The sequence below is a fragment of the Thalassophryne amazonica genome, chromosome 15 (genome assembly GCF_902500255.1).
Source record: "Thalassophryne amazonica chromosome 15, fThaAma1.1, whole genome shotgun sequence".
NCBI classification, from domain to species: domain Eukaryota; kingdom Metazoa; phylum Chordata; class Actinopteri; order Batrachoidiformes; family Batrachoididae; genus Thalassophryne; species Thalassophryne amazonica.
In genome coordinates this window covers 8299026-8325673 of record NC_047117.1, presented here as the reverse complement: position 1 = coordinate 8325673, position 26648 = coordinate 8299026, and the positions used below count along the sequence as shown (strand labels likewise).

Genomic DNA, 26648 nt, shown 5'->3' with positions numbered 1-26648 from the left:
GGACGTTTCGCTTCAAATCGCAGAAGCTTCCTCAGCTAAAATTCTTGCTCTGGAAGTCTGACTTCTGTCTGACTCTTGTAGAGAAGAATAAAACAGAAGCCAACAAAAGCTGGAGTTTTAAACCTAACCAGACCCCTCCTACTGAGAGGCAGACTGCTATAGACTAGTGACTAAACAATAGCTCTAATTAGCAACTATTGTGCTGTAGTTAGCACACCTAATGGCAGGACAGCTGTCCCTCTAATGATGGGATGGATGCCTTTCTGATGGCTCCCTTGATGACGTGAATGACTCATTACCATGAACAAAAGACTGAAACTCCTTTGACCTGAGTACCCCATTGTAAACAGGGGATAAAGTGTGTCTCAGACCCCCTCCCCGGTTAAGGCTGGGTTTCAAACGTTTCACAAAGAATGCCCCCATGACCCCTCTCTCAAACCATTTCTTCTCTCTGGCTAATATTTTAACTTCCTTGTCCTCAAACGTGTGATTAGTGTCTTTAAGGTGGAGGTGAACCGCAGACTGAGGTCCACTGGCGCCCTCTCTGCGGTGATGATATAGTGTTTTGTGTTAAGGTTGCTTCGTTTCACCTATGTAGTGTTCGTTACAGTTTTCCTGACATCTGATAGAATACACTACATTGCTCTGTTTGTAACTAGGGATCATGTCCTTAGGGTGAACTAATTTCTGTCTCAAGGTGTTAACCGGTTTAAAGTAAACTGGGATTTTGTGCTGTCTGAAGATCCTCTGTAGTTTTTCCCCTACTCCTGCTAAATAAGGGAGAGACACTCCTCTTCTTCTTGTCTCCGTCTCCTGTCTATCTGGTCTCTTTGTTCTCTGGGACTTCTGCACTTTGTCCAGGGACCATCGTGGGTACCCACATACTGTGAGGGCTTTCCGGACACGTTGTTGTTCTTTAGCCCTTCCCTCTGCAGTTGTGGGCACCTGTAGGGCTCTGTGTTGAAGCATCCTGATCACCCCGAGCTTGTGTTCAAGGGGGTGGTTTGAGCCGAAGAGCAGATATTGGTCAGTGTGAGTTGGTTTTCTGTAAACCCCTGTCTGGAGCTGCCTGTTCTCTCCAATCGTAACATCACAGTCCAGGAAGGCTAAATGGTTGTTTCTGGCATCCTCACATGTGAACTTGATATTGGCATCCACCGAGCACAGATTCCATCACGTACAATTTGGCCAAGTACCTCAAGTGGATTTTGGCTCCTCTAGTGGGTAACTCAGACCACCATGTGGAGAACACACAAGATTTTGTGAACAAGATCAAGGACCTACAGCTGGAGGCAGATGAAACTATGGTGTCATTTGATGTGACATCGTTGTTCACCTGCATCCCCACTGCTGAGGTTGTCTCAGCTGTGAGGCAGAGACTGCTGGAGGATGTGTCTCTACTTGAAAGGACCAAACTCACACCAGACCACATCTGCCAACTCTTGGAGATCTGTCTCAACACCACGTATTTCCTGTTTAGGGGGAATTACTACAGGCAGATTCATGGTTGTGCGATGGGGTCTCCGGTATCCCCCATTGTGGCCAATCTGTACATGGAGCGAGTGGAGAAGACAGCCTTGACGTCTTTCACAGGCATCTCTCCCAGTCACTGGTTCAGATATGTTGATGACACATGGGTCAAAATCAAGCAACAGCAAGTTGAGGACTTTACAGAACACATCAACTCGGTGGACGCCAATATCAAGTTCACATGTGAGGATGCCAGAAACAACCATTTAGCCTTCCTGGACTGTGATGTTACGATTGGAGAGAACAGGCAGCTCCAGACAGGGGTTTACAGAAAACCAACTCACACTGACCAATATCTGCTCTTCGGCTCAAACCACCCCCTTGAACACAAGCTCGGGGTGATCAGGACGCTTCAACACAGAGCCCTACAGGTGCCCACAACTGCAGAGGGAAGGGCTAAAGAACAACAACGTGTCCGGAAAGCCCTCACAGTATGTGGGTACCCACGATGGTCCCTGGACAAAGTGCAGAAGTCCCAGAGAACAAAGAGACCAGATAGACAGGAGACGGAGACAAGAAGAAGAGGAGTGTCTCTCCCTTATTTAGCAGGAGTAGGGGAAAAACTACAGAGGATCTTCAGACAGCACAAAATCCCAGTTTACTTTAAACCGGTTAACACCTTGAGACAGAAATTAGTTCACCCTAAGGACATGATCCCTAGTTACAAACAGAGCAATGTAGTGTATTCTATCAGATGTCAGGAAAACTGTAACGAACACTACATAGATGAAACGAAGCAACCTTTACACAAAAGGCTATACCAGCACCGCAGAGAGGGCGCCAGTGGACCTCAGTCTGCGGTTCACCTCCACCTTAAAGACACTAACCACACGTTTGAGGACAAGGAAGTTAAAATATTAGCCAGAGAGAAGAAATGGTTTGAGAGAGGGGTCAAGGAGGCATTCTTTGTGAAACGTTTGAAACCCAGCCTTAACCGGGGACGGGGTCTGAGACACACTTTATCCCCTGTTTACAATGGGGTACTCAGGTCAAAGGAGTTTCAGTCTTTTGTTCATGGTAATGAGTCATTCACGTCATCAAGGGAGCCATCAGAAAGGCATCCATCCCATCATTAGAGGGACAGCTGTCCTGTCATTAGGTGTGCTAACTACAGCACAATAGTTGCTAAATAGAGCTATTGTTTAGTCACTAGCCTATAGCAGTCTGCCTCTCAGTAGGAGGGGTCTGGTTAGGTTTAAAACTCCAGCTTTTGTTGGCTTCTGTTTTATTCTTCTCTACAAGAGTCAGACAGAAGTCAGACTTCCAGAGCAAGAATTTTAGCTGAGGAAGCTTCTGTGATTTGAAGCGAAACGTCCTCGCGTCAAGCAACCCAGTCCAGTTGAAGATTCAAGCTTCTCTACTATGGAAACCACCTGGACAACTGAAAGCCTACGCAGAATCATTTCTGTTCATTTGGGAGTTGCAGTTAAACCTATTTGTCGTTCTCTAGATACACGTTTGTAGTTCTGTTAGTTCGCCATATTTGTAGTTCTCTACGTACACAGATGGGGTACAATGTGCAATATAGTGAAAAATTAAAAGATAAAAAATAAACACAAAATATAAAATCCTAACTCCATCCAACTAGGCAGAGAGTAGTGCACAAACATTTTAAAAATGTTTAAAGTCATTACAAAAAAACCAAAACAAAACAAAAAACAGAGTCATTTTAGACTTGATGGAGGTACACACCCAACATGAACCCAGTGTGGAGGACTCTTATGAACTACGTCGATCAAAAACTGATGAGCCAATTTTCAAGAAATTTTGACACATGTTTAATCCAAATTCCCATTGAGGGATGATCTATTTGTTTGTTTGTTTTTTTCCCCCTTAAAGAATGCACAATTTCAGTCCTGGTGAAGTTCACCGTAAGCTTCTTTCTTGTTGGTTCTGCTTTCTGCAGGAGGTTCTTTCTTACCCCCAAATAATCTTATATTTCCCTGTCACCAACTACCTCTTATCCTTTTCCAGGCAAAACTCTCCCCTTGAATAATATTTTGGGATTGGAGTGACAGAAAACTTGTTTTCCTTCCTGGCATATTCCATCAGGGGCTCCTTGAGCCGGTACAGCCGACTGGATAAAAGGAGTTTGGAGTGCGTGGGCGACAGCGTGTCACAGGATATCACTTGGCGACGCTTCACAGCAGCTCATGTCATGTCAGCTTGATTTTTTTTTCTTCAGACGTTTAAGCATTCAGGTCTAAATGTGCACTCAGAGACATTCAGGCACATACTGCTAAAGTTAAATCGATGCAATAGTTAGGAAGATGATAATATCTGAAACTCATTGTTCTCATAGTATCTCAGTGCTCACCTGACTCGTGTCTTCAGAATATACAGACATTTCATTTTCATTTGTATTCATACTGATATTTGGTCATTTATGCGCGGTGACGTTCCCGAGCATGAGCCGAACATTTGGTTAATAAAAATTCTCTGGGTACAAGAACTAATTTGTCCAAGAGTTCTTCCAGAAACTAACTGAATTACACAGTACACACTAGGGATGTGAATCATACAACAACTCACGATTCAATTCAATTCAGATTCTTGGGGTGACAAATCGATTCAGAATCGATTTTCGATTGAAAGAGCTCTGAGAAATAGTTATATTATTTAAAAAATGTTTATGTTTAAGAAAATGCAGCTTTATAAGGTTAATCAAGTGATTCTAGATGTAAATTTACTTATCTGCTTTGCTCGTTCAGAGTTGGCTGGCAGTTTAGCAAAGCCCTGGTCAGTAGTCGGCAGAGACCGCTGCTCCCCTCTTTTAGCTCCAGGTGCATGTGGGCTTGCGGATTTAAAGTGTTTCTGAAGTACTTGACTTTCATTTTGCAGATTTTGCACACTGTATAAGTCATGTCAAGCTCCTTCTTACGCAGCAAATAATAAAATCCAAAATGCGCCCAAACATTTGCCTTTGGCAAAGACGATGCTGGCTGAATTAGCTCTTCATCCGCCATGCTAAGCTGCAGCTCACGAATGTTTGAAGCACGTCGGACCCTCCCCTCGCGGGGACGCTGTAGTATGGAGGCCGTTGCCTGACAAACAGTACACACAATGATTAAGCAAGAAAATGTTAAAAAAAAAATGCTTTTAAAAAATCTATTCTTGGACATTTTGGATTGATTCAGAATCTTAATAAATAAGAATCGTGATTCGGACGTGAATCGATTTTTTTCCGGCACCCCTAGTACACACAGCGTCTCGGCACATTCAGAGGTATTGTTTTTAGACGTGTGTGTTTGTTTAAACAGACTTTTGGTCCGATCTGGACCAACCATGGTTGGATAACTGAGGGTCAGATGAGGATAATATGATCTGAATTTGAAAAATCAAGGTAAAAGAATTTACCCCATGCTTGCAATGAACAGACCTGGGCTTGACATCCAGTCACACTGTTTGTGTCCTTGGACAAAACATTGCATCTGCATCCTCCCAGTCTACTCAGCTGTAAATGGATACTTGTCTTGGCTGAGGAAGTAACCTTCAATGAACTGGGATTCCTTCCAAGAAGAGTTATAGACTCTCATCCACTTTGAGCTACAGAATCCATGGATTAGCACCGGCACCAATAGGCCTGAAGGCATGTCATGGTTTGGTGTTGAGCACTTGCGCAAGTGCTTTTATTCTGATGCTCCAATTCCTCATATTTCTGTAGCTTTACTTCCTGATCATGGGCACTTGGGTGTCTGGTTTACGTTAATGCTCATTCCCTGGTTTATTCTTTCTTGGGATATAATCTGTGCACTCACACCATCACATAGTCCATTCAAGATTCATCACCTGACCTGGACTAGGTGTCGCCACCTTAGGTAATGTTCTCTAACAAAGCTTCAGTGTTTATTAACTCTGAATGTATTAACTTTAGGCTGCTACTTTGCATCTTTACACTTTAATATTTGCAGGTGATGTGCTTATCAGATTGGATAAATTCTATTGCAAACACTGTTAAAATCCACTAAGGTGCAACAAAAGTCCATTAATTTTCAAAAACACTCTGACAGGCTCCAGATGGATTTGAGCCATCTGCATCCGCCATTCATCGAGCCCCTAAAAGCAATACATAATTCTGTCTTTAATTAAGAGACTACACAGTACTTTGTGAAACTAAATTACTTGGGGGTTTATTGACAACAAATTAAGTTGGAAAACACATATAAATTATGTTAAATCTAAAATGTAGAAAGCCATTGCAATTTTGTAGAAAGCACAAGACTTCCTCTCCCAACACTCATTAGCTACCTTATATCAGTCATTACTTGTTCCATATATGACCTGTTGTATTAACGTTTGGGGAACCACCTACAAAACTAATACAAATCCAATATTTTTACTACAAAAGAAAGCTATGCGAATTTAAGCCATATCGTTTTTATAAGCTTCTGCTTCTGCCTACACACTTTTGGGCACATGGTTATGTTGTTAAATTGTTCTCATTGAGTTTTCCTTGTTATTTTGAGTCTGTGTGTGCTGAATAAATTCATTCATTCATTCAAACATTTTAACACAGTTGGGGAAGATCTTCTAAAACCAAATTATGTAATGCTTCTAGCTGATGTCATCGGCGCGTCCACTTTGGACACTCTTGGCGGGTACCTCAAAGGTCAGCATGTCATTTGGCACAATATCTGCATTAATTGGTTGAGTGAATATTTTTGTAATCCAAAGGAATTAAGTGGCCAAAGCGATCACAATTAAAATTAATTGAAATCCCCAAATTTTCAGTCCAAATGTCAGTCCAACTGACCCTAAAGTGCTAATTGTAGCTAGAAACAAAATGCTGCCAACAATACTTACTACTGGGACTGTTTACACAGAGACTGCTACCTGCTGCTTTGGACTTGAACTAACAGTCTTTTTCAAGACTTTTTTACTTTTTTACCTTTTTAATTTTTTTTAACTTTTTTACTGTGCTCCAACGCCTAAGGAAGACCTCTAACGGTCGAAACATCGCGACGGAGCACTTTTATCAGCTAACTTTCATTAGCGTTGGCAGGCTAACTAGCTTGCTAACGCTTTCGTTTTTATTTTTTTTTTATTTTTTTTTTATTTTAGCACCGTTGTCGTGCCTTCGCTGTTGTCGTGCGTTGCCTGTGCTGCTTCATGGCCTGTTTGGTGCCTTGATTGGGGCACTCCTTCTGCTGAATCACCTCTGGATTATTTGCACATTATTCACTTTGTGTGTTTTTGGGAATCCGCTAGCTTAGCGTAGCTACTAGCTCTTAGCCGATTTAGCATGGCGGCTTCTCCTGTCTCTCCCGTACTTTTCTGCTCTGGGTGTGAAATGTTTAGTTATTCCTCGGCCTCCTTTAGCAGTAACGGTACTTGTAATAAGTGCAGCTTATTCGTAGCTTTGGAGGCCAGGCTGGGCGAATTGGAGGCTCGGCTCCGCACCGTGGAAAATTCTACAGCTAGCCAGGCCCCTGTAGTCAGTGCGGACCACGGTTGCTTAGCCGCCGTTAGTTCCCCCCTGGCAGATCCCGTGCAGTCGGGAAAGCAGGCTGACTGGGTGACTGTGAGGAGGAAGCGTAGCCCTAAACAGAAGCCCCGTGTACACCGTCAACCCGTTCACATCTCTAACCGTTTTTCCCCACTCGACGATACACTCGCCGAGGATCAAACTCTGGTTATTGGCGACTCTGTTTTGAGAAATGTGAAGTTAGTGACACCAGCAACCATTGTCAATTGTCTTCCGGGGGCCAGAGCAGGCGACATCGAAGGACATTTGCAATTGCTGGCTAAGGCTAAGCGTAAATTTGGTAAGATTGTAATTCACGTCGGCAGTAATGACACTCGGTTACGCCAATCGGAGGTCACTAAAATTAACATTAAATCGGTGTGTAACTTTGCAAAAACAATGTCGGACTCTGTTGTTTTCTCTGGGCCCCTCCCCAATCAGACCGGGAGTGACATGTTTAGCCGCATGTTCTCCTTGAATTGCTGGCTGTCTGAGTGGTGTCCAAAAAATGAGGTGGGCTTCATTGATAATTGGCAAAGCTTCTGGGGAAAACCTGGTCTTGTTAGGAGAGACGGCATCCATCCCACTTTAGAGGGAGCAGCTCTCATTTCTAGAAATCTGGCCAATTTTTTGGGATCCTCCAAACTGTGACTGTCTAGCGTTGGGACCAGGAGGCAGAGCTGTGGTCTTATACACCTCTCTGCAGCTTCTCTCCCCCTGCCATCCCCCTATTACCCCATCCCCGTAGAGACGGTGCCTGCTCCCAGACCACCAATAACTAGCAAAAATCTATTTAAGCATAAAAATTCAAAAAGAAAAAATAATATAGTACCTTCAATTGCACCACAGACTAAAACAGTTAAATGTGGTCTATTAAACATTAGGTCTCTTTCTTCTAAGTCCCTGTTGGTAAATGATATAATAATTGATCAACGTATTGATTTATTCTGCCTAACAGAAACTTGGTTACAGCAGGATGAATATGTTAGTTTAAATGAGTCAACACCCCCGAGTCACACTAACTGTCAGAATGCTCGTAGCACGGGCCGGGGCGGAGGATTAGCAGCAATCTTCCATTCCAGCTTATTAATTAATCAAAAACCTAGACAGAGCTTTAATTCATTTGAAAGCTTGTCTCTTAGTCTTGTCCATCCAAATTGGAAGTCCCAAAAACCAGTTTTATTTGTTATTATCTATCGTCCACCTGGTCGTTACTGTGAGTTTCTCTGTGAATTTTCAGACCTTTTGTCTGACTTAGTGCTTAGCTCAGATAAGATAATTATAGTGGGCGATTTTAACATCCACACAGATGCTGAGAATGACAGCCTCAACACTGCATTTAATCTATTATTAGACTCTATTGGCTTTGCTCAAAAAGTAAATGAGTCCACCCACCACTTTAATCATATTTTAGATCTTGTTCTGACTTATGGTATGGAAATAGAAGACTTAACAGTATTCCCTGAAAACTCCCTTCTGTCTGATCATTTCTTAATAACATTTACATTTACCCTGATGGACTACCCTGCAGTGGGGAATAAGTTTCATTACACTAGAAGTCTTTCAGAAAGCGCTGTAACTAGGTTTAAGGATATGATTCCTTCTTTATGTTCTCTAATGTCATATACCAACACAGAGCAGAGTAGCTACCTAAACTCTGTAAGGGAGTTAGAGTATCTCGTCAATAGTTTTACATCCTCATTGAAGACAACTTTGGATGCTGTAGCTCCTCTGAAAAAGAGAGCTTTAAATCAGAAGTGTCTGACTCCGTGGTATAACTCACAAACTCGTAGCTTAAAGCAGATAACCCGTAAGTTGGAGAGGAAATGGCGTCTCACTAATTTAGAAGATCTTCACTTAGCCTGGAAAAAGAGTTTGTTGCTCTATAAGAAAGCCCTCCGTGAAGCTAGGACATCTTTCTACTCATCACTAATTGAAGAAAATAAGAACAACCCCAGGTTTCTTTTCAGCACTGTAGCCAGGCTGACAAAGAGTCAGAGCTCTATTGAGCTGAGTATTCCATTAACTTTAACTAGTAATGACTTCATGACTTTCTTTGCTAACAAAATTTTGACTATTAGAGAAAAAATTACTCATAACCATCCCAAAGATGTATCGTTATCTTTGGCTGCTTTCAGTGATGCCGGTATTTGGTTAGACTCTTTCTCTCCGATTGTTCTGTCTGAGTTATTTTCATTAGTTACTTCATCCAAACCATCAACATGCTTATTAGACCCCATTCCTGCCAGGCTGCTCAAGGAAGTCCTACCATTATTTAATGCTTCAATCTTAAATATGATCAATCTATCTTTGTTAGTTGGTTATGTACCACAGGCCTTTAAGGTGGCAGTAATTAAACCATTACTTAAAAAGCCATCACTTGACCCAGCTATCTTAGCTAATTATAGGCCAATCTCCAACCTTCCTTTTCTCTCAAAGATTCTTGAGAGGGTAGTTGTAAAACAGCTAACTGATCACCTGCAGAGGAATGGTCTATTTGAAGAGTTTCAGTCAGGTTTTAGAATTCATCATAGTACAGAAACAGCATTAGTGAAGGTTACAAATGATCTTCTTATGGCTTCGGACAGTGGACTTATCTCTGTGCTTGTTCTGTTGGACCTCAGTGCTGCTTTTGATACTGTTGACCATAAAATTTTATTACAGAGATTAGAGCATGTCATAGGTATTAAAGGCACTGCGCTGCGGTGGTTTGAATCATATTTGTCTAATAGATTACAGTTTGTTCATGTAAATGGGGAATCTTCTTCACAGACTAAAGTTAATTATGGAGTTCCACAAGGTTCTGTGCTAGGACCAATTTTATTCACTTTATACATGCTTCCCTTGGGCAGTATTATTAGACGGTATTGCTTAAATTTTCATTGTTACGCAGATGATACCCAGCTTTATCTATCCATGAATCCAGAGGATACACACCAATTAGCTAAACTGCAGGATTGTCTTACAGACATAAAGACATGGATGACCTCTAATTTCCTGCTTTTAAACTCAGATAAAACTGAAGTTATTGTACTTGGCCCCACAAATCTTAGAAGCATGGTGTCTAACCAGATCGTTACTCTGGATGGCATTTCCCTGATCTCTAGTAATACTGTGAGAAATCTTGGAGTTATTTTTGATCAGGATATGTCATTCAAAGCGCATATTAAACAAATATGTAGGACTGCCTTTTTGCATTTACGCAATATCTCTAAAATCAGAAAGGTCTTGTCTCAGAGTGATGCTGAAAAACTAATTCATGCATTTATTTCCTCTAGGCTGGACTATTGTAATTCATTATTATCAGGTTGTCCTAAAAGTTCCCTAAAAAGCCTTCAGTTGGTTCAGAATGCTGCAGCTAGAGTACTGACGGGGACTAGCAGGAGAGAGCATATCTCACCCGTGTTGGCCTCTCTTCATTGGCTTCCTGTTAATTCTAGAATAGAATTTAAAATTCTTCTTCTTACTTATAAGGTTTTGAATAATCAGGTCCCATCTTATCTTAGGGACCTCGTAGTACCATATTACCCCATTAGAGCGCTTCGCTCTCAGACTGCGGGCTTACTTGTAGTTCCTAGGGTTTGTAAGAGTAGAATGGGAGGCAGAGCCTTCAGCTTTCAGGCTCCTCTCCTGTGGAACCAGCTCCCAATTCAGATCAGGGAGACAGATACCCTCTCTACTTTTAAGATTAGGCTTAAAACTTTCCTTTTCGCTAAGGCTTATAGTTAGGGCTGGATCGGGTGACCCTGGACCATCCCTTGGTTATGTTGCTTTAGACGTAGACTGTGGGGGGGTTCCCATGATGCACTGTTTCTTTCTCTTTTTGCTCCGTATGCATCACTCTGCATTTAATCATTAGTGATTGATCTCTGCTCCCCTCCACAGCATGTCTTTTTCCTGGTTCTTTCCCTCAGCCCCAACCAGTCTCAGCAGAAGACTGCCCCTCCCTGAGCCTGGTTCTGCTGGAGGTTTCTTCCTGTTAAAAGGGAGTTTTTCCTTCCCACTGTGGCCAAGTGCTTGCTCATAGGGGATCGTTTTGACCGTTGGGGGTTTTCATAATTATTGTATGGCCTTGCCTTGCAATATGGAGCGCCTTGGGGCAACTGTTTGTTGTGATTTGGCGCTATATAAGAAAAAAAGTTGATTGATTGAAGTTGAATACACTTTACTGTAACCACTTTGTTCCTTTTTAAACCAACGTCAACAACTAATCAAAAATGACTGCAGTGAAAACAACTCAGAGGTTCATTTATATTCAAGCAGCTAAAGCTGACCAGGCAATCTCTCCTCTTTTTATAAAACGTTTTACATCCTGAGCAATGCTCCAATGTCACTTTCCGTATTTCTCCCGGCTATTTTCCACATCAACTCTCAGAAGTGTAATTTCTATTCAAAAATGACATTAATTTAAAGGACGATCTACATGTGTTAATGCGTCAGAGTGGAAACCTGTGTTTCTCTTCTCATCGCCCTGATTCACGTTTCTTATAACTCACTTCATAGTTTATTTGTTGCTATGGAAACATGAGGTCATTTGCCTCCTGTAACTCTTATTAGAAATGCTAAAAACAAGAGAGGGAGAATGGAAGTGATGATAATTGGTTGATCGCGCTGCACCATGCAGTGAGGTATTAAGAATTCATTTAACCCCCATTGTTGCACTTTTATCCTTCCACCTCTTTCCTTTGTTGTCGTGCTGATGCTTCTGATGTACATATAGCGTTTGGGAAATGATTAGCAATGCCTCTCAATGACCTTTGGCCTTTTGTTTCCTGCTGTAATGGATGCTGCGCTTCTGGAGCTTTGGCTGAACCAGTGTTTCAACTTTACTTTGCAAGTCTGGATATTATGAAATAAAATCGAATGTTTCGTAGTTTCACTCAAAGGTACTCAATCACTTCTCACTTTGTCTACCTCATTATCTTTTCATTTTGGCTTCAATTTAATTTCAATTTTTTAAATTTATTTTCATTTATATAGCGCCAAATCACAACAGAGTTGCCTCAAAGCACTTCACACAGGTAAGGTCTAACCTTACCAACCCCCAGAGCAACAGTGGTAAGGAAAAACTCCCTCTGAGGAAGAAACCTCAAGCAGACCAGACTCAAAGGGGTGACCCTCTGCTTGGGCCATGCTACAAACATAAATTACAGAACAATTCACGGACGAATATACAAGAAATGCTATTGGCTTCATACAAATGTTTCCCAACCTCCCTGATTTGCAGCTTTAGTATATTTTATTCATCTCATTTACATACCATTTTAGCTCTGTGTGTCAGCAAACACATTCCACGTGTCTTTTTAATCGGGACGCTTCGATGGGTTCACATCAAGCCCTACCAAAAGAAGAAAAAAGTTGCAGTTCCTTGGCTGACCACTTGACGCTGGCTTCAAAAAGGAGTATGTTCCCATAGAAGTCCATGTTAAAATGCCCAGCATTAGAGCGGAAATTAACAAGTTTACAGCGTGTTACAAAAAAGGGTTTTGGTCTCAGTAGATAGTTTCCTCCTCCATGACAACTGTATGGAGGGTGAATTTGTTCTAACTTCTTAGTTTCAGACATTTTAAGTCATAAAGTTCTGTAGAATTAGAGGTGTGGCCACTTTTAGTGCCAGCGGTTCAGCCAAGCGTCTCCCCTTGGAACATCAGTAACTCGGAGTCCGCTGGCAGCAGCTGCTCGCTGTTGCGTCTGTTTCTTTTAGAGTATCTTATTACAAACACCAGGAAAAATCAGGTTTATTGTGTGGTGAAACGTTCTAACAGATCATCTAACACATCCCTGCTACAATACTGGTACTTCGTGAAATTCTCGCCTTATTTAATGTTGTATGCTAATGGTGTTAGCACATTTAGCAGCTATTGGTACCCTGATCCATTAAGCCCTGTTAATGCATGATTACTGAGAAAATAAGTGGCTCATAAGTTGATGTTCACACCAAAGCAAATCGTTAGAACTACCACTCAGTCACCAAAAATATGATTTAATAAACACCCAAACTGAGGTTTGCCTGCGTGCTGGTTTGGACTTGAAGAAAGGAGCGTGTTCAGGCTTCTTTCATCACAACCTGAGCCACTCATGCATCACCTGTTTATGCATTAATGAATTCACAGTGATGTAGTCAGAATCAGTGCTGTCGCTACTGCCAGCATGGGGACACAGACCTAGGCTTCATATGAGCTTTTCCAGGTCTCCATAGAAAACCTAGGGGTGACGTCATGCAGGCTTTGCCCAGTATCTACACAGTCTATGGTCTTACCATAACAAGACTGCGTGGGCTGAGGTGTGATTGTTTGCATGTGCAAAAACCTGCAAAGAAGACAGTGGAAGATGGGCCCTAATGGCTGTCAAACACAGATTGGAACCTCCACAAGAAAGTGAAGTACAAAATCAAGTTTTAGGAAACAGAGTATTTGATTCCAAGAGGGATAAAAGTAGAGTACCGTATGTCATGCAGCTCCACTAGCACATTGTTTCTTTGAAGTCACTGGGTTTGAACATTTTATTTCTATCCTTACAGATGAAGGCCACCTGTGCCAACAGGATGTGCCAACTAAGTTCTGGTTCTCAACCAATTCTTTTACTGGTTGGGGTCAAGTTACCGTCTTGTAAACCAGTCCATATTTCCACCAGTTTGCAGTTGAAGCTTTGCAGAGACACACTATTGCAAAATGACAAATGATGCCTGCCGAGATATAACTCCAGGTCTTGTTTTCTTCCTTACTTCAACCAGGTTGTAGCTGTTTCTGTTCCAAACAAATTTACATTTGTGTGTCATGCTCCAGTTGGAGTGGCTTTCTGGTTTCCAAATAAGTTTCAATTTTGACAAAATACTCTAGAATCTAGACCTGGAACCTAAAATTTCACAAATTATGGCAATCTGTCATTGGGGACACTGTAGGATAATCAATCCAGTCAGTTTATGAGATAAGTACCAAAACACAGGATCCTTATTCAGTGGTGGGCACAGTTCGGCTAATCCAGTAACTGCTAACTCGCGAAGCTAACTTTTTGTTAGCAGATTAGCTTTTCACCTTCTTTGAAAACCATCAATTAGCTTCCCCTAAATTTAGTTCCGCTAACTTTCAGTCCACTAATATTTCTTTGCTGGCATAGTGAGCAAAGGTTAATGGCCAAAAACAATTGTAAACCCTAAAATCATACGTTAGTTCCTGTCTGTTGCATGTTTTGCAATATTCAGACCGCCGTGAGGAGCTGAGCTCAGCCCTCCACCAGCAGAAGGGAGCAGACTGGCAGACTAATGCCGCTGCCGCTGTTGCTGCAAAAAGTGCCAGTTACGTTCCACATGCAATGACACAGATGTGTGGCAGGAGACATGAAAAGCAAAGCACTTTTCACTCATGGTTTCATTTATAAACAAAACTAATTCCAGACAGTTTATTGACATTAACGGCAACTCTGTCATTTTTACAAAGTGAATGTATCGCACATATCTTTTAAAGTAATGCACTAATTCTGAAGGTGCCAAATCAATCCTAAAAGTTAGCAGTCAGCTATAACTTCCGCAAATTTTTTTTAGAGGTTTATCGGTTTAGCATTAAAAAAGCTAACTTTTCAGTTGGCAGATTAGCGGTTATCAAAGGTAACTGTTTGGTTAGCTGTGCCCACCCCTGTCCTTATTCTAGTACCTAATGGTTTCAGGGGTCCTGTAATGCAAGATTTCAATGTCAAAGAAAGTGAAATTATATTTCTACTATTTTAAGAAAGTTGCTCATTGGACCCAGTGCAAATCTGTAGGTTTTCTCTGTAGTTTATAGTCATGAGCGGCAGTCACATGGTGGATAAGAGGAATCAGTAACTGCTTTTAAAAAGAAAAAGGTTAAAAACTTTCCGAAGGTAAAGCCGCTCTATAAAACCATTTCTGAGTTAATCTTCATTGAAGGCTGGATGTGTAATAGAGCCTTGTGCTTCGAATTCCACTTCTTTCTTCATCCAGCTGTGATGTAGAATTTGCTATATGTGTGTGAGCGTTAAAAAAAAGAACCTCCTTCAAGGCATGTACACTAATTGACTCATTTTTCAGAAGTGAAGAGAGAAAGACACTTCAAAATGGCAAAAGGCGGCTCAAACATAGGCGCCGTGCATGAGACACCGGTGACTCGTGGAGGTTGATTGTGAAGCATGTCTTCTGCAGGTGGAAGATAATCCTCATGGCATTAACTCAGACACAATTATTGTCATGTTGTCTGCAGCACAACAAAAAAAGCTGCCCTGAAGATTCACACTATGCACATATTTGCCTAGAAAAGCACCATAAAGGAATGAGGCCAGTGAGACGAACAACTAATGCAGCATTCACACTGAGATAGGTCACAGAGCAGAAGGCAGAGAAACATAAATGCTTGTTTGGTGTTTATTGATCTTGAGAAGGTGTGTAGCGCAACATCAAGTGGCTTTGTAGATGGGTGACGGAGGAAAGAGAGAAGAATGTAACTATTGTGCAGGAGGCATAGGGGGAGGCAAGGATGCGTGTTAGAGTATTTATTTCAAAGAGATTCCACTTTGAACATGTCTGTGTGAGGTGTCTTCTTTAAGTGTTTAGGAAGACCGTTTCAGCTGGTGCATGGCAATTGTGCTGTTGATCATTTAGAAATTTCACTCATGTGCAGTCTTGTCATTTTCAGAGACCATAGGGAATTGGAAAACAAATAAATAAATATAAGGAGTGATGATTTGTGCAGAACTGAGGATCCTGTAGTAGAAAATTGCACAGCATACAGATACAAGCTAAGGTCAGAATGCACAGTCAAAGCAGCAGATGTAGCATCCAAAGCAGAAGTTCAAAACACATGTGGCAATCATATCAGGTCACAGACCAGGTGATTAAACTCCAATGTAATGAGGACACAGATGAACTGAAAAGGTATTTTTATTTGCAAAAACAAGCAGAAAATAAGATTAGATTAGATAGAACTTTATTGATTCCCTTGGGAAGACTCCCTCAGGGAAACTGAGGTTCCAGCAGTGTTGTATAGCAGCACACAGAGTAAGAAGCACACAGAGTATCAAATGTGAAAGTAAAAAAAGAAAAACAGTTTGCAAATATAAATACCAGACAGATTTACTGTATACTGCTGTTCCTCTCATTCCTGTCCTCCGTCTTCCTGTTACTCCTCCTCCCCCTGTGTGAGGAGTTGTAGAGTCTGATGGCCTGAGAGAAAAAGAGTTTTTTTAATCTTCTCCCTGTAATTTCCTGCCTCAGGTCAGCAGTAGAGGGTGCTGTGAGTCCCTAAACAAAAATTCACTTCGCTGACACTCGGTCCGTACTGTCAACACCTCGGTCTGATATTTTCCCGTACAGAGCTCTCACTCTGTTAATAATCCTTTAATCTACCACAGCCAGGTGAAATGTGAGCATCCCCTTGGCCTTCTCCGGCTACGATCACATATTGATTATTTCATTTCAATCAATTCAATCAATCAATTTTTTTTTTATATAGCGCCAAATCACAACAAACAGTTGCCCCAAGGCCCTTTATATTGTAAGGCAAGGCCATACAATAATTATGTAAAACCCCAACGGTCAAAACGACCCCCTGTGAGCAAGCACTTGGCTACAGTGGGAAGGAAAAACTCCCTTTTAACAGGAAGAAACCTCCAGCAGAACCAGGCTCAGGGAGGGGCAGTCTTCTGCTGGGACTGGTTGGGGCTGAGGGAGAGAACCAGGAAAAAGACATGCTGTGGAGGGGAGCAGAGATCGATCACTAATGATTAAATGCAGAGTGGTGCATACAGAGCAAAAAGAGAAAGAAACAGTGCATCATGGGAACCCCCCAGCAGTCTACGTCTATAGCAGCATAACTAAGGGATGGTTCAGGGTCACCTGATCCAGCCCTAACTATAAGCTTTAGCAAAAAGGAAAGTTTTAAGCCTAATCTTAAAAGTAGAGAGGGTGTCTGTCTCCCTGATCTGAATTGGGAGCTGGTTCCACAGGAGAGGAGCCTGAAAGCTGAAGGCTCTGCCTCCCATTCTATTCTTACAAACCCTAGGAACTACAAGTAAGCCTGCAGTCTGAGAGCAAAGCGCTCTATTGGGGTGATATGGTACTATGAGGTCCCTAAGATAAGATGGGACCTGATTATTAAAAACCTTATAAGTAAGAAGAAGAATTTTAAATTCTATTCTAGAATTAACAGGAAGCCAATGAAGAGAGGCCAATATGGGTGAGATATGCTCTCTCCTTCTAGTCCCCATTAGTACTCTAGCTGCAGCATTTTGAATTAACTGAAGGCTTTTTAAGGAACTTTTAGGACAACCTGATAATAATGAATTACAATAGTCCAGCCTAGAGGAAATAAATGCATGAATTAGTTTTTCAGCATCACTCTGAGACAAGACCTTTCTAATTTTAGAGATATTGCGTAAATGCAAAAAAGCAGTCCTACATATTTGTTTAATATGCGCTTTGAATGACATATCCTGATCAAAAATGACTCCAAGATTTCTCACAGTATTACTAGAGGTCAGGGTAATGCCATTCAGAGTAAGGATCTGGTTAGACACGTTTCTAAGATTTGTGGGGCCAAGTACAATAACTTCAGTTTTATCTGAGTTTAAAAGCAGGAAATTAGAGGTCATCCATGTCTTTATGTCTGTAAGACAATCCTGCAGTTTAGCTAATTGGTGTGTATCCTCTGGCTTCATGGATAGATAAAGCTGGGTATCATCTGCGTAACAATGAAAATTTAAGCAATACCGTCTAATAATACTGCCTAAGGAAAGCATGTATAAAGTGAATAAAATTGGTCCTAGCACAGAACCTTGTGGAACTCCATAATTAACTTTAGTCTGTGAAGAAGATTCCCCATTTACATGAACAAATTGTAATCTATTAGACAAATATGATTCAAACCACCGCAGCGCAGTGCCTTTAATACCTATGTCATGCTCTAATCTCTGCAATAAAATTTTATGGTCAACAGTATCAAAAGCAGCACTGAGGTCTAACAGAACAAGCACAGAGATGAGTCCACTGTCTGAGGCCATAAGAAGATCATTTGTAACCTTCACTAATGCTGTTTCTGTACTATGATGAATTCTAAAACCTGACTGAAACTCTTCAAATAGACCATTCCTCTGCAGATGATCAGTTAGCTGTTTTACAACTACCCTTTCAAGAATTTTTGAGAGAAAAGGAAGGTTGGAGATTGGCCTATAATTAGCTAAGATAGCTGGGTCAAGTGATGGCTTTTTAAGTAATGGTTTAATTACTGCCACCTTAAAAGCCTGTGGTACATAGCCAACTAACAAAGATAGATTGATCATATTTAAGATCGAAGCATTAAATAATGGTAGGGCTTCTTTGAGCAGCCTGGTAGGAATGGGGTCTAATAAACATGTTGATGGTTTGGATGAAGTAACTAATGAAAATAACTCAGACAGAACAATCGGAGAGAAAGAGTCTAACCAAATACCGGCATCACTGAAAGCAGCCAAAGATAACGATACGTCTTTGGGATGGTTATGAGTAATTTGTTCTCTAATCGTTAAAATTTTGTTAGCAAAGAAAGTCATGAAGTCATTACTAGTTAAAGTTAATGGAATACTCAGCTCAATAGAGCTCTGACTCAACTCCAACTCCAATTTCAACTCCATCACAGTTGTGCTTAACTACACAATATAATTACTGATTTTTTTTTTTTTTATTATTTTACTTTTTCATTAAGCCATAAAATAAATTCAGTTTCTTACATTTTATGGGTAAATGATGGTGTTTTGAAGTTTGACAAATTCACTGAATGCTGTTGTGGTCTGAAATATAAACAGTAATATATGAAATTTGTATGTTTATTCAGTACAGAAATTATAGGCAGTGCTTTTGAAAGCACTATTTTGAAGTATTACTTACATAAAGATTCTGTCTTGTCGTTGCTGTGTGTGAAGTTGGTCAGACAGCAGTAGAAGATAAATGTTGCCTCTTAACTTTGTCTTGTGCATTTAATTTACAGCTGTTAGCTGTCAGGACTCCAATATTAAACATCTGCCTCCAGTGATGAATATATTTCTTTCAACGAGCCCATCAGCTGATGAATTTAATATTTCAGTGGGAATTTCGGCGGCGGACGACTGTGTCTAATCATTTGTTCATATGCATGTGTGTACTTTTCTGCCTGTGTGCATTTGTGAGTGGGTGTTCGTGAGCACGTACGTGCTTTTTTCTTTTTCTTTTTTGCCCACTCACAGTCTATCTTTATCCGCTGTGTGATATCTGCAGCAGCCCATCTCTTTGTCGAAAGGTTCAAGTGGGGCCAAGAGAAACATGTTGAGAATTTAATCTTTTGTGGGAACTGTGAAATCTGGCGGCGTTGCAGCTTCACACGATAAGTTTCTGTGTTTCTCAGCTTTTAGTCTGCTGAAGCTGGAGATGTCCTGCGGCCTGTTTGTTGTACGCTGCCGCGGAGCTCTGTGCTTTAGCCTGAGGGAGGGATTGGACCTCCTGGACTATTACAGCACATCCTCCTTCATAGGTTTGTGAGCAAGCCAATGCATAAAAATGGAAAGAAATGCATATAGAATCAATCTGTTACACTCTGCTGCTTTTGTTTGTCATCTTTCTGCAGAAACTTGCTGTTGCATCCTCCTCATTCTGCTGTAACCTTTTCTCAACACGAGCTTTGATCAAGCCCATGCTATCTCCTAAATAATTGGCGTCACTGCAGATAATGCCTGACATTAGTTATGCATCGTGTTTTTTGTCACTTTTAGTAGTAACGAGTACAACAGGAGCCGGCTCGATGGAAACCGCTGAACTGGAAGAGGTCCAGTGAAATGCTGAAAGACAGTCTGACAACAGATTACAGCAGAAGCTGTGAAATGTGCAGAGACAGCGCCAGCAGAGCTCAACGGAGCTAATTTAGACTCATCATCTCTTTATTTTTCTCTCAGACGTGTGTGTGTGTGTCAGTGCCTGTTGGGGGAGTAATACCGTTGAATCAAGTGTGCGAATCAGAGCTCATAGAGCTACGACATCACATGCTACATTTTTCATTGCTGGAGCGCATTAGAAATACTCCGTTAACCCTTTATGCACCAGGCCAGGTTTCATAAAGCCGTCTAATCTTTTAGTCTATTAAACTTACTTAATCAACTACGGTTAGTCGCCTAATCACTGTTTCACATCGTCAGCTAAACTTGTAGATTACCTGTCTTATGTTAGACGACGATTTTCTCGGACATAACGGCCTCGTGAGCGCCGTTGCCAAGAAAGGCCTCCAATGTGCGACTGTTTTGTTGACTTCCGGGTTGGTGGTTGTGATGAACTACCCAGCCGTTGTTTCATTAACTGCCTTTATTAATAATTAAGTTTGCATGAAGTCTACACACCACTGCGCTGTACACCATGCCTCCGCAATTTTATGCAACCCTATGCCAGTCTGGCGAAAAATCCTTTTTTTTTTTTTTTTTTTTTTAGTACATACCGCCATTGTTAAATGTTATTCATCCGGCTGGACTCTGCTGAACTTTGCTGGCAGTGAAGTTTCAAAACCACGGAAGAAGAAGAGGTGGGCCAAGTCCAAGCGCAATTTACGCAGCCATTCCTGCGTATGCATCACAATGCAACTCTACGCAGGCCCAGTGTGACAGGGGCTTTAACCTATCAGTTCTTCTTCCACACTTTTGTCAAGCCTTTTTGTGCACACAATGCTGCGTAACAGCAACGCCCGGTGGCTAATGTGAGAACTGTCACAGACACATCATGACAGTCGTCTGCTACAACCATGGCCAAAAGTGGATGAAGCTCTCCTTTTGGAGGAACATGAACGATGTAGGGGGGCTTTTGAGTGTTCCATCAAGTGGTGGTAAATGATTGTCACTATTTTTGAGGTAAGACACTGAAGTTTTGTCAACTATAATAAGATTAGCGTCCTCTGTACCAGCCTAAAATTTTAGTTGCATAATGTGAAACTTTAGCCAACTAAGCACTTTGTGCAACGACTAACATCACAAAATTAGTCAACTGAGTTTATTCAACTAAACAAGATTAGACTGATTTATGAAACCTTGCCCAGTCCAGCTTGAGAGATTTACAGCATATTTAAATGTTGCACAGTTTGCATGACTGATTTATCCACAATGATGTAAAACACTTTCTGCATATTTTTTTAATTCATTAATTTATTTATTTTTGAGGGAGAGAGAGAGATATTTTGGTTTTTGCAAGTAAAATGTTGATGCAATATATACATATACTAAAATTCCAATGGTAGGTTGAGAGGTTCATTGGCTAAATAGATGAACACTAATACTAAACTTATGCATGTTAATAATGGGGTGCCTCAGGGTTCTGTATTTGACCTTTTGTTGTTGTCTCTGTATATAGCACCCTTTGGACAGATATTGTGATGCATTTGGAGTTGCTTTAAATTGCTAAGCTGATGGTATCCAGCTTTATATCTCATTCTTGCTTCTACATTGACCCTGTTTGGTTGCTTGTTGCTTTCCAAATAAAATCTTTTTACAAAGATTGATACAGCAAATTGCTAGTGTTGATTTAAAACAAGTGTCTGTATGTGTCCACTTTTCTGTGTTAAATTAACACTTTTCTGGTGTTACCTTTTGCACTATCTGTTAATTTAACACTAAGACTGTTAATGTAGCACTGAAAGTGTTAACACTTGAGTTGATGTTTCTGGGTGGTGTTGAAGTCCTGGATGTCTATGTTTTAGCTGATACTAGTATACGAATAAGTGCACCCAAAATACCATATTTTTTCCTCGGGTAAAAATATGGTATTTTGGGTGCTATCGGTATTGCGGAGACTTTGTGTCCATCCATCTGTCCATCCACCTGTCTGTCTGCACTCAGCATAACTCCAGTCCTATTACTGCCAGGGTCTTCAAATTCACAGGGAGCATTCTTGGGACACAGACCTTGGACAAGTTCAAAGATGGCTAACCTTGACCTATTTTAAGTGGTCAAAAGGTCATATTCTTTCTGCACACTCTTTCACTGATTGCATGCTCATACAACTGAGGATAGTTTAGCATTGCATTATAGTTTATCCCTAGTAAACTATTTTTCAGCAGAATATTTTCCTGCTGTTCCACTTGTTAAATTAGCTGCTTGTCACTCACTTTGATTAGGTTCAGCAGTAAAGCAGTGCAGAAGTGTTTGAATTCAAACATTTTAATATTTTTTTTCCCTAATTTTGTCAATATGTCAGCTGTCACAAAGACCCACACCACTTAATTAATTTTCCTTTATTGCTGAGAGAAACCTTGTTATTCATCTGAATTAAATCCACTCATTCTAATGTATCTCTGATTGTGAGCTGTTCTTTCAGCTGTTGTCCTTAACTGAACTGTGTCCACATGGTTCGAGCGTGTGAGCATGATGGTGATCCTGTTGAACTGCGTGACCCTGGGCATGTACCAGCCATGTCAGAACATCGACTGCTCCTCTGACCGATGCCAAATTCTGCAGGTAAACCCACACATACGGCCGTGTGTTCCACTGAGTTTAGACTTCACTGCTGCTGGACTTTACAACAACTTTTTTTTTAAACTCTGCCAAAAGAATCATATTTATTTTGTCTAGTTTTTTCTTCTTTTGTCGTTGTGTTGAACAGTTTTTGTATATTGTGCATGCATACACCACCACAGTGCAGTTGAAATGAAAGCATTAAGATGTGCTTGTAGTGTCTGTCTACTTCCAGCTTTAACTCAAGGGATTTAATAAAATGAAATGAGATAAACAAAATGAATTAAGTTAATTAATTGTGAACTTTTTAATGGACACTCCCTCCATTTTCAGAGTCCAAAAGAAATTGAGCAAACTAAATATAAGAAATATTGTTCTTAGAAGTCAGCACATTTGCAGCAACATTTCTTTGGATGTGTCAGAGGATGAATATGTCTAGACACTGAAAATGTCTTTAGCTTAATTAGCGTGAATCCTTAAGAAACCAACCAAAAGTTACATCCATATGCTTGACAAGTCTGATGCAAATCAGAGTGAAAAGCTTTGAAAACGTTTGACGAATGACCTCTGTAACCTTGAGCCTAGTGATTGACCACTGGGCAATTTTATGTAACCTGGGCAATTTGAGAACCCACCAACATATGTGTGCCAGGTTTGGTCGACATTGGTATTAAAAAAAAAAGTTTGGCCTTTGATCCCAGGGACTTTGACCATAACTGGGTAGGAATTTGGGGGGTGGGGGGTTCTGGCACTTTTGGGGTTGATAGTAGTCTGTGTGTCATGCTTGGCGGAAATCACACAAAGGACCTAGTAGGAATATGGGAACAAGCAAACAAACAAATATGTTCACATTTGACCCCAATTACCTTGATCTAAGCCAAAATGCACTCTTTATGGGCAATTTTGCCGTTGCCTTTCTTCCATGAACCATATTTGGTGGAAGTCTGTCAAAGGACACGGAAGGAGTAAATAAACAGTGAGACAAAGGTTTCTCACATTATAGTGTGACATCTTCTCCAAAACCTTTTTAGATTGTTCTGTTGCTGTTTTTCTTTTCAGTTCTCCACCACCGTGGGCTACATTGCTAAAGACATTTACTCATATTTTATTGCAGTTCAAGCTTTGAACTGATCAAAGAAAAGTGTCACCTCACCAAAAGCCGCTTGCGTCATCCTATCAATTATCTATATTTCTCCACTGTACCCCATTTAGAGGCTACACAGGGGTGTAGAAGTCATTAATATATTTGTTGATAAGAAATTGGCAGTGGCAAAACCTCCCTTATTTTGTAAAGAAGACATATCGGCCCAGAGGCCGACTGGTGCCTGTGTTACGCGATTCCATAGTGGATTAGTGTCTATGACAACCCCTGAATGGGATGCCAGTCCATCACAGGTTACTTCCCCAGTCGAGGAAGGTACCCATTTAGAGTTGGGTGGACTGGGCAAATGCAGATGAAGTGTCTTGTCCAAGGAAACAGAAGAGAAATGTGACTGGGAATCAAATCCAGGTCTACCTGTTGTAGTCTAACTCCTATTCTACTACAAGAAATCCTATATAAGACCTGAGATGCATTGGTGCCAGTGCGTAACTCTGGAATCCATAGCATGAAGCAAATGAGAGTGAGTGTATAACTTCCACTGAATGGGATGCCAGTTCAATGCAGGTTACTCTCCAGTCAAGGAGGTCACCCACACAGGTCTACACATGAGAAGCCCAACTCGGCTTTTAGAGTGTTAGAGATTTGGCTGCAATGGAAAGCTGAAATTCTGATATATTTTAAACAATTCTTCAAATCTTTAGAGAAAATACATGTGCATTTTATTTACGTGCATGAATGATTATTGTGTTAAAAATGGCACCATCGATCTTTAGATCCCAAAAGTTGTGTAAGCCATAGAAAAAATATCTTAATATACAATAAATGTCTAAAAATATATGTGCCATGCAGTGCAACAGTGCCGCCTGCTGGGAGTTGAATGCCAGGGAGCTGTTACATTGTAAAATAACGTTTATATAAAATAAAATCACTTACCAATGTCAGCAGGATGTCTTCTATTTTCAAATAAATCTGTAACATTCTGTCAAAGATTCAGAACATGATGAAAAGTTGCTCTCGATGCATGAGTGCATCCATGTACCCAAGAGGGTTAAGATCAGCTCAAAGTTTCTTGAACAAAATTAAATAGTTAATGGCATATCCATCATTCCTTAACCTCCATGGTGAAGGTAATAATTATTTGCAAAAAAAACAAAAAATAAAAAATCCTCCTGATGTTAAAAAAAAAATCATTAACACACACATCCTTTCTCTCTCATCACTTTCCTCTCTGTTCTTCCTCCTGTGCTGTGTGACCCACTCCTGCACTTACGCGGTGACTCATTGCTAGCATGAGGTCTTTATGCTGCCGCAAACATGGCTTTCACATGTTCAGTGCGTCTGCAGCATTTGCCATCACTCAGCAAGACTCAGGATACCTTCTCGTGTGTGTGTGTGTGTGTGTGTGAGAGAGAGAGAGAGAGAGAGAGACATCAGTGAGCGCACACAGCGTACGAAGCTCTCCAGTTGATTCTCGTAAAGTCGCTGTTGAATCGCTGTGGCGTTTTTTTTTTTTTTTTTTGCACAATCACACAAACACACACACAAAGTACTTCAGTCACCGTCCAGCAGCACATGCTGGATTGATTTGGCTCACTGGGGGTTGTGGTCGGTGAGGTGGACCTAATAGAATTTCTCCTCCAACTATCCATTGAGCCTATTCATTGCTGGCACGGTTTTAGCGGGTACAGCGCCACAGTCAATGCTCTCTTCTCTGAAAGGTCTGTGTTCAATACCCTGATCTCAAAAGCACCTCAACACAAAAATCTATAAGCTTGAACAAATGTAGACTTGAGGTTCTCTGCAAGCTGAGCTGCTTTTTACCACAGAGTTTTTGCCTGCACGGTTTGAAGTATACAGAAAATGAAAATTTATTTTCTTGAAACTTATCAGGATCCAGTCACATTTTGGGATGAACTAAAAAAAAAAACAGAGGGAGCTATAAATGGGTTATTTGAAATTGGCAGGTAGTCCATGTTAGAATGAACGAAGATGTACTATTGATAAAGTACTTAAGCTGATTCCAAGAGCCGTACACTTTATGAAAAATCTCCAAAAATCATAAAAATAAAAAAAGATTGTAATATCAGCTGACTATTTGCATTGTTGGCATTACCTAAGTGGCAACCTCCGTTGCTGAAAAATTGCACCAATGCAACTTCCTTGAATGATCAATTGAGGCTACCTCTAAAAGTGAATCACTCCTCATAGACAGTGATGGTGAATCTGTTGTGTGTGGGCCGCTGAAGAGGAGGTACTGCTGGCCCATCACCACCAGAGGGCGCCCTGCCTGGAGTGCGGGCTCCAGGCACCAGAGGGCGCCGCCGCCTGATGAGAGCAGCCAGGGTGACAGCTGTCACCCATTACTGGACACAGCTGACTTCACTCAGTACGGAGGTATATCAGCAGGACAGCGTCTCCACCTCAGTGCCGAGATATCACCTTGAGTTTAAGGTAATCACCTCTGCAACAGATACTGTATCTTTGTGACGATACTTTATAAACTTTTCAGGACAGCGGAAGGCCAAGTGTTCGGATAAGTACTCACCTTTCCTGCTTCAGTGTGACAAGAGGTGGAGGCGGCTTTGCCCCTCTCATCTACTGGGTGCGGTCGCATCCCAACCTGTGTGTTTGTGTTCTTTCCCGCCAGCAGTACCGGATCCGACGAGCGGAGGCAGTGGCCACCTGGGAATTCGGGACTTGGCGGTTCCAGTACTTCTGGGTTTCGGTGGCAGAGGAGATCTGGGTGGTTCCGGTTCAACTAGGACGGACGTCTCCTACCTTCGGGCCTGCCCACAAGACACCAGCAGATTTCGGCTTACAAATTGCTAATTGTTGTATCAGTTGTGCTATTTTCACAACAGTAAAACTTGTTCTTACTTTTCTCCATTGTCCGTTCATTGCGCCCCCTGTTGTGGGTCCGTGTACCTACACTTTCACAACAGAATCTGCCTCAATAAGAAGAAGAATAAGAAGAACTTTATTAATCTCAAAGGAAATTGTTTCTTGACCACAAATTGTCAACTGACAATTGTGATAAGACAACACACCAAGGGTAAAAGAACGAAACTTGACTTTGAGTAAGTTATTAACTGTCTAATTATTTCATTATAC

The 26648-nt window shown here is 41.2% G+C and overlaps 1 protein-coding gene across 1 annotated transcript in view; it reads left to right on the top strand.

The window, feature by feature from the left end:
* Positions 1 to 26648, top strand: part of LOC117525795 (voltage-dependent T-type calcium channel subunit alpha-1I-like) — a 364422-nt gene that overhangs the window by 73837 nt on the left and 263937 nt on the right. Inside the window, exon 2 of the mRNA XM_034187733.1 lies at positions 22327 to 22438. Within this exon, the coding sequence (XP_034043624.1) occupies positions 22327 to 22438 (112 nt within the window). The remainder of the gene's footprint in view (positions 1 to 22326; positions 22439 to 26648) is intronic.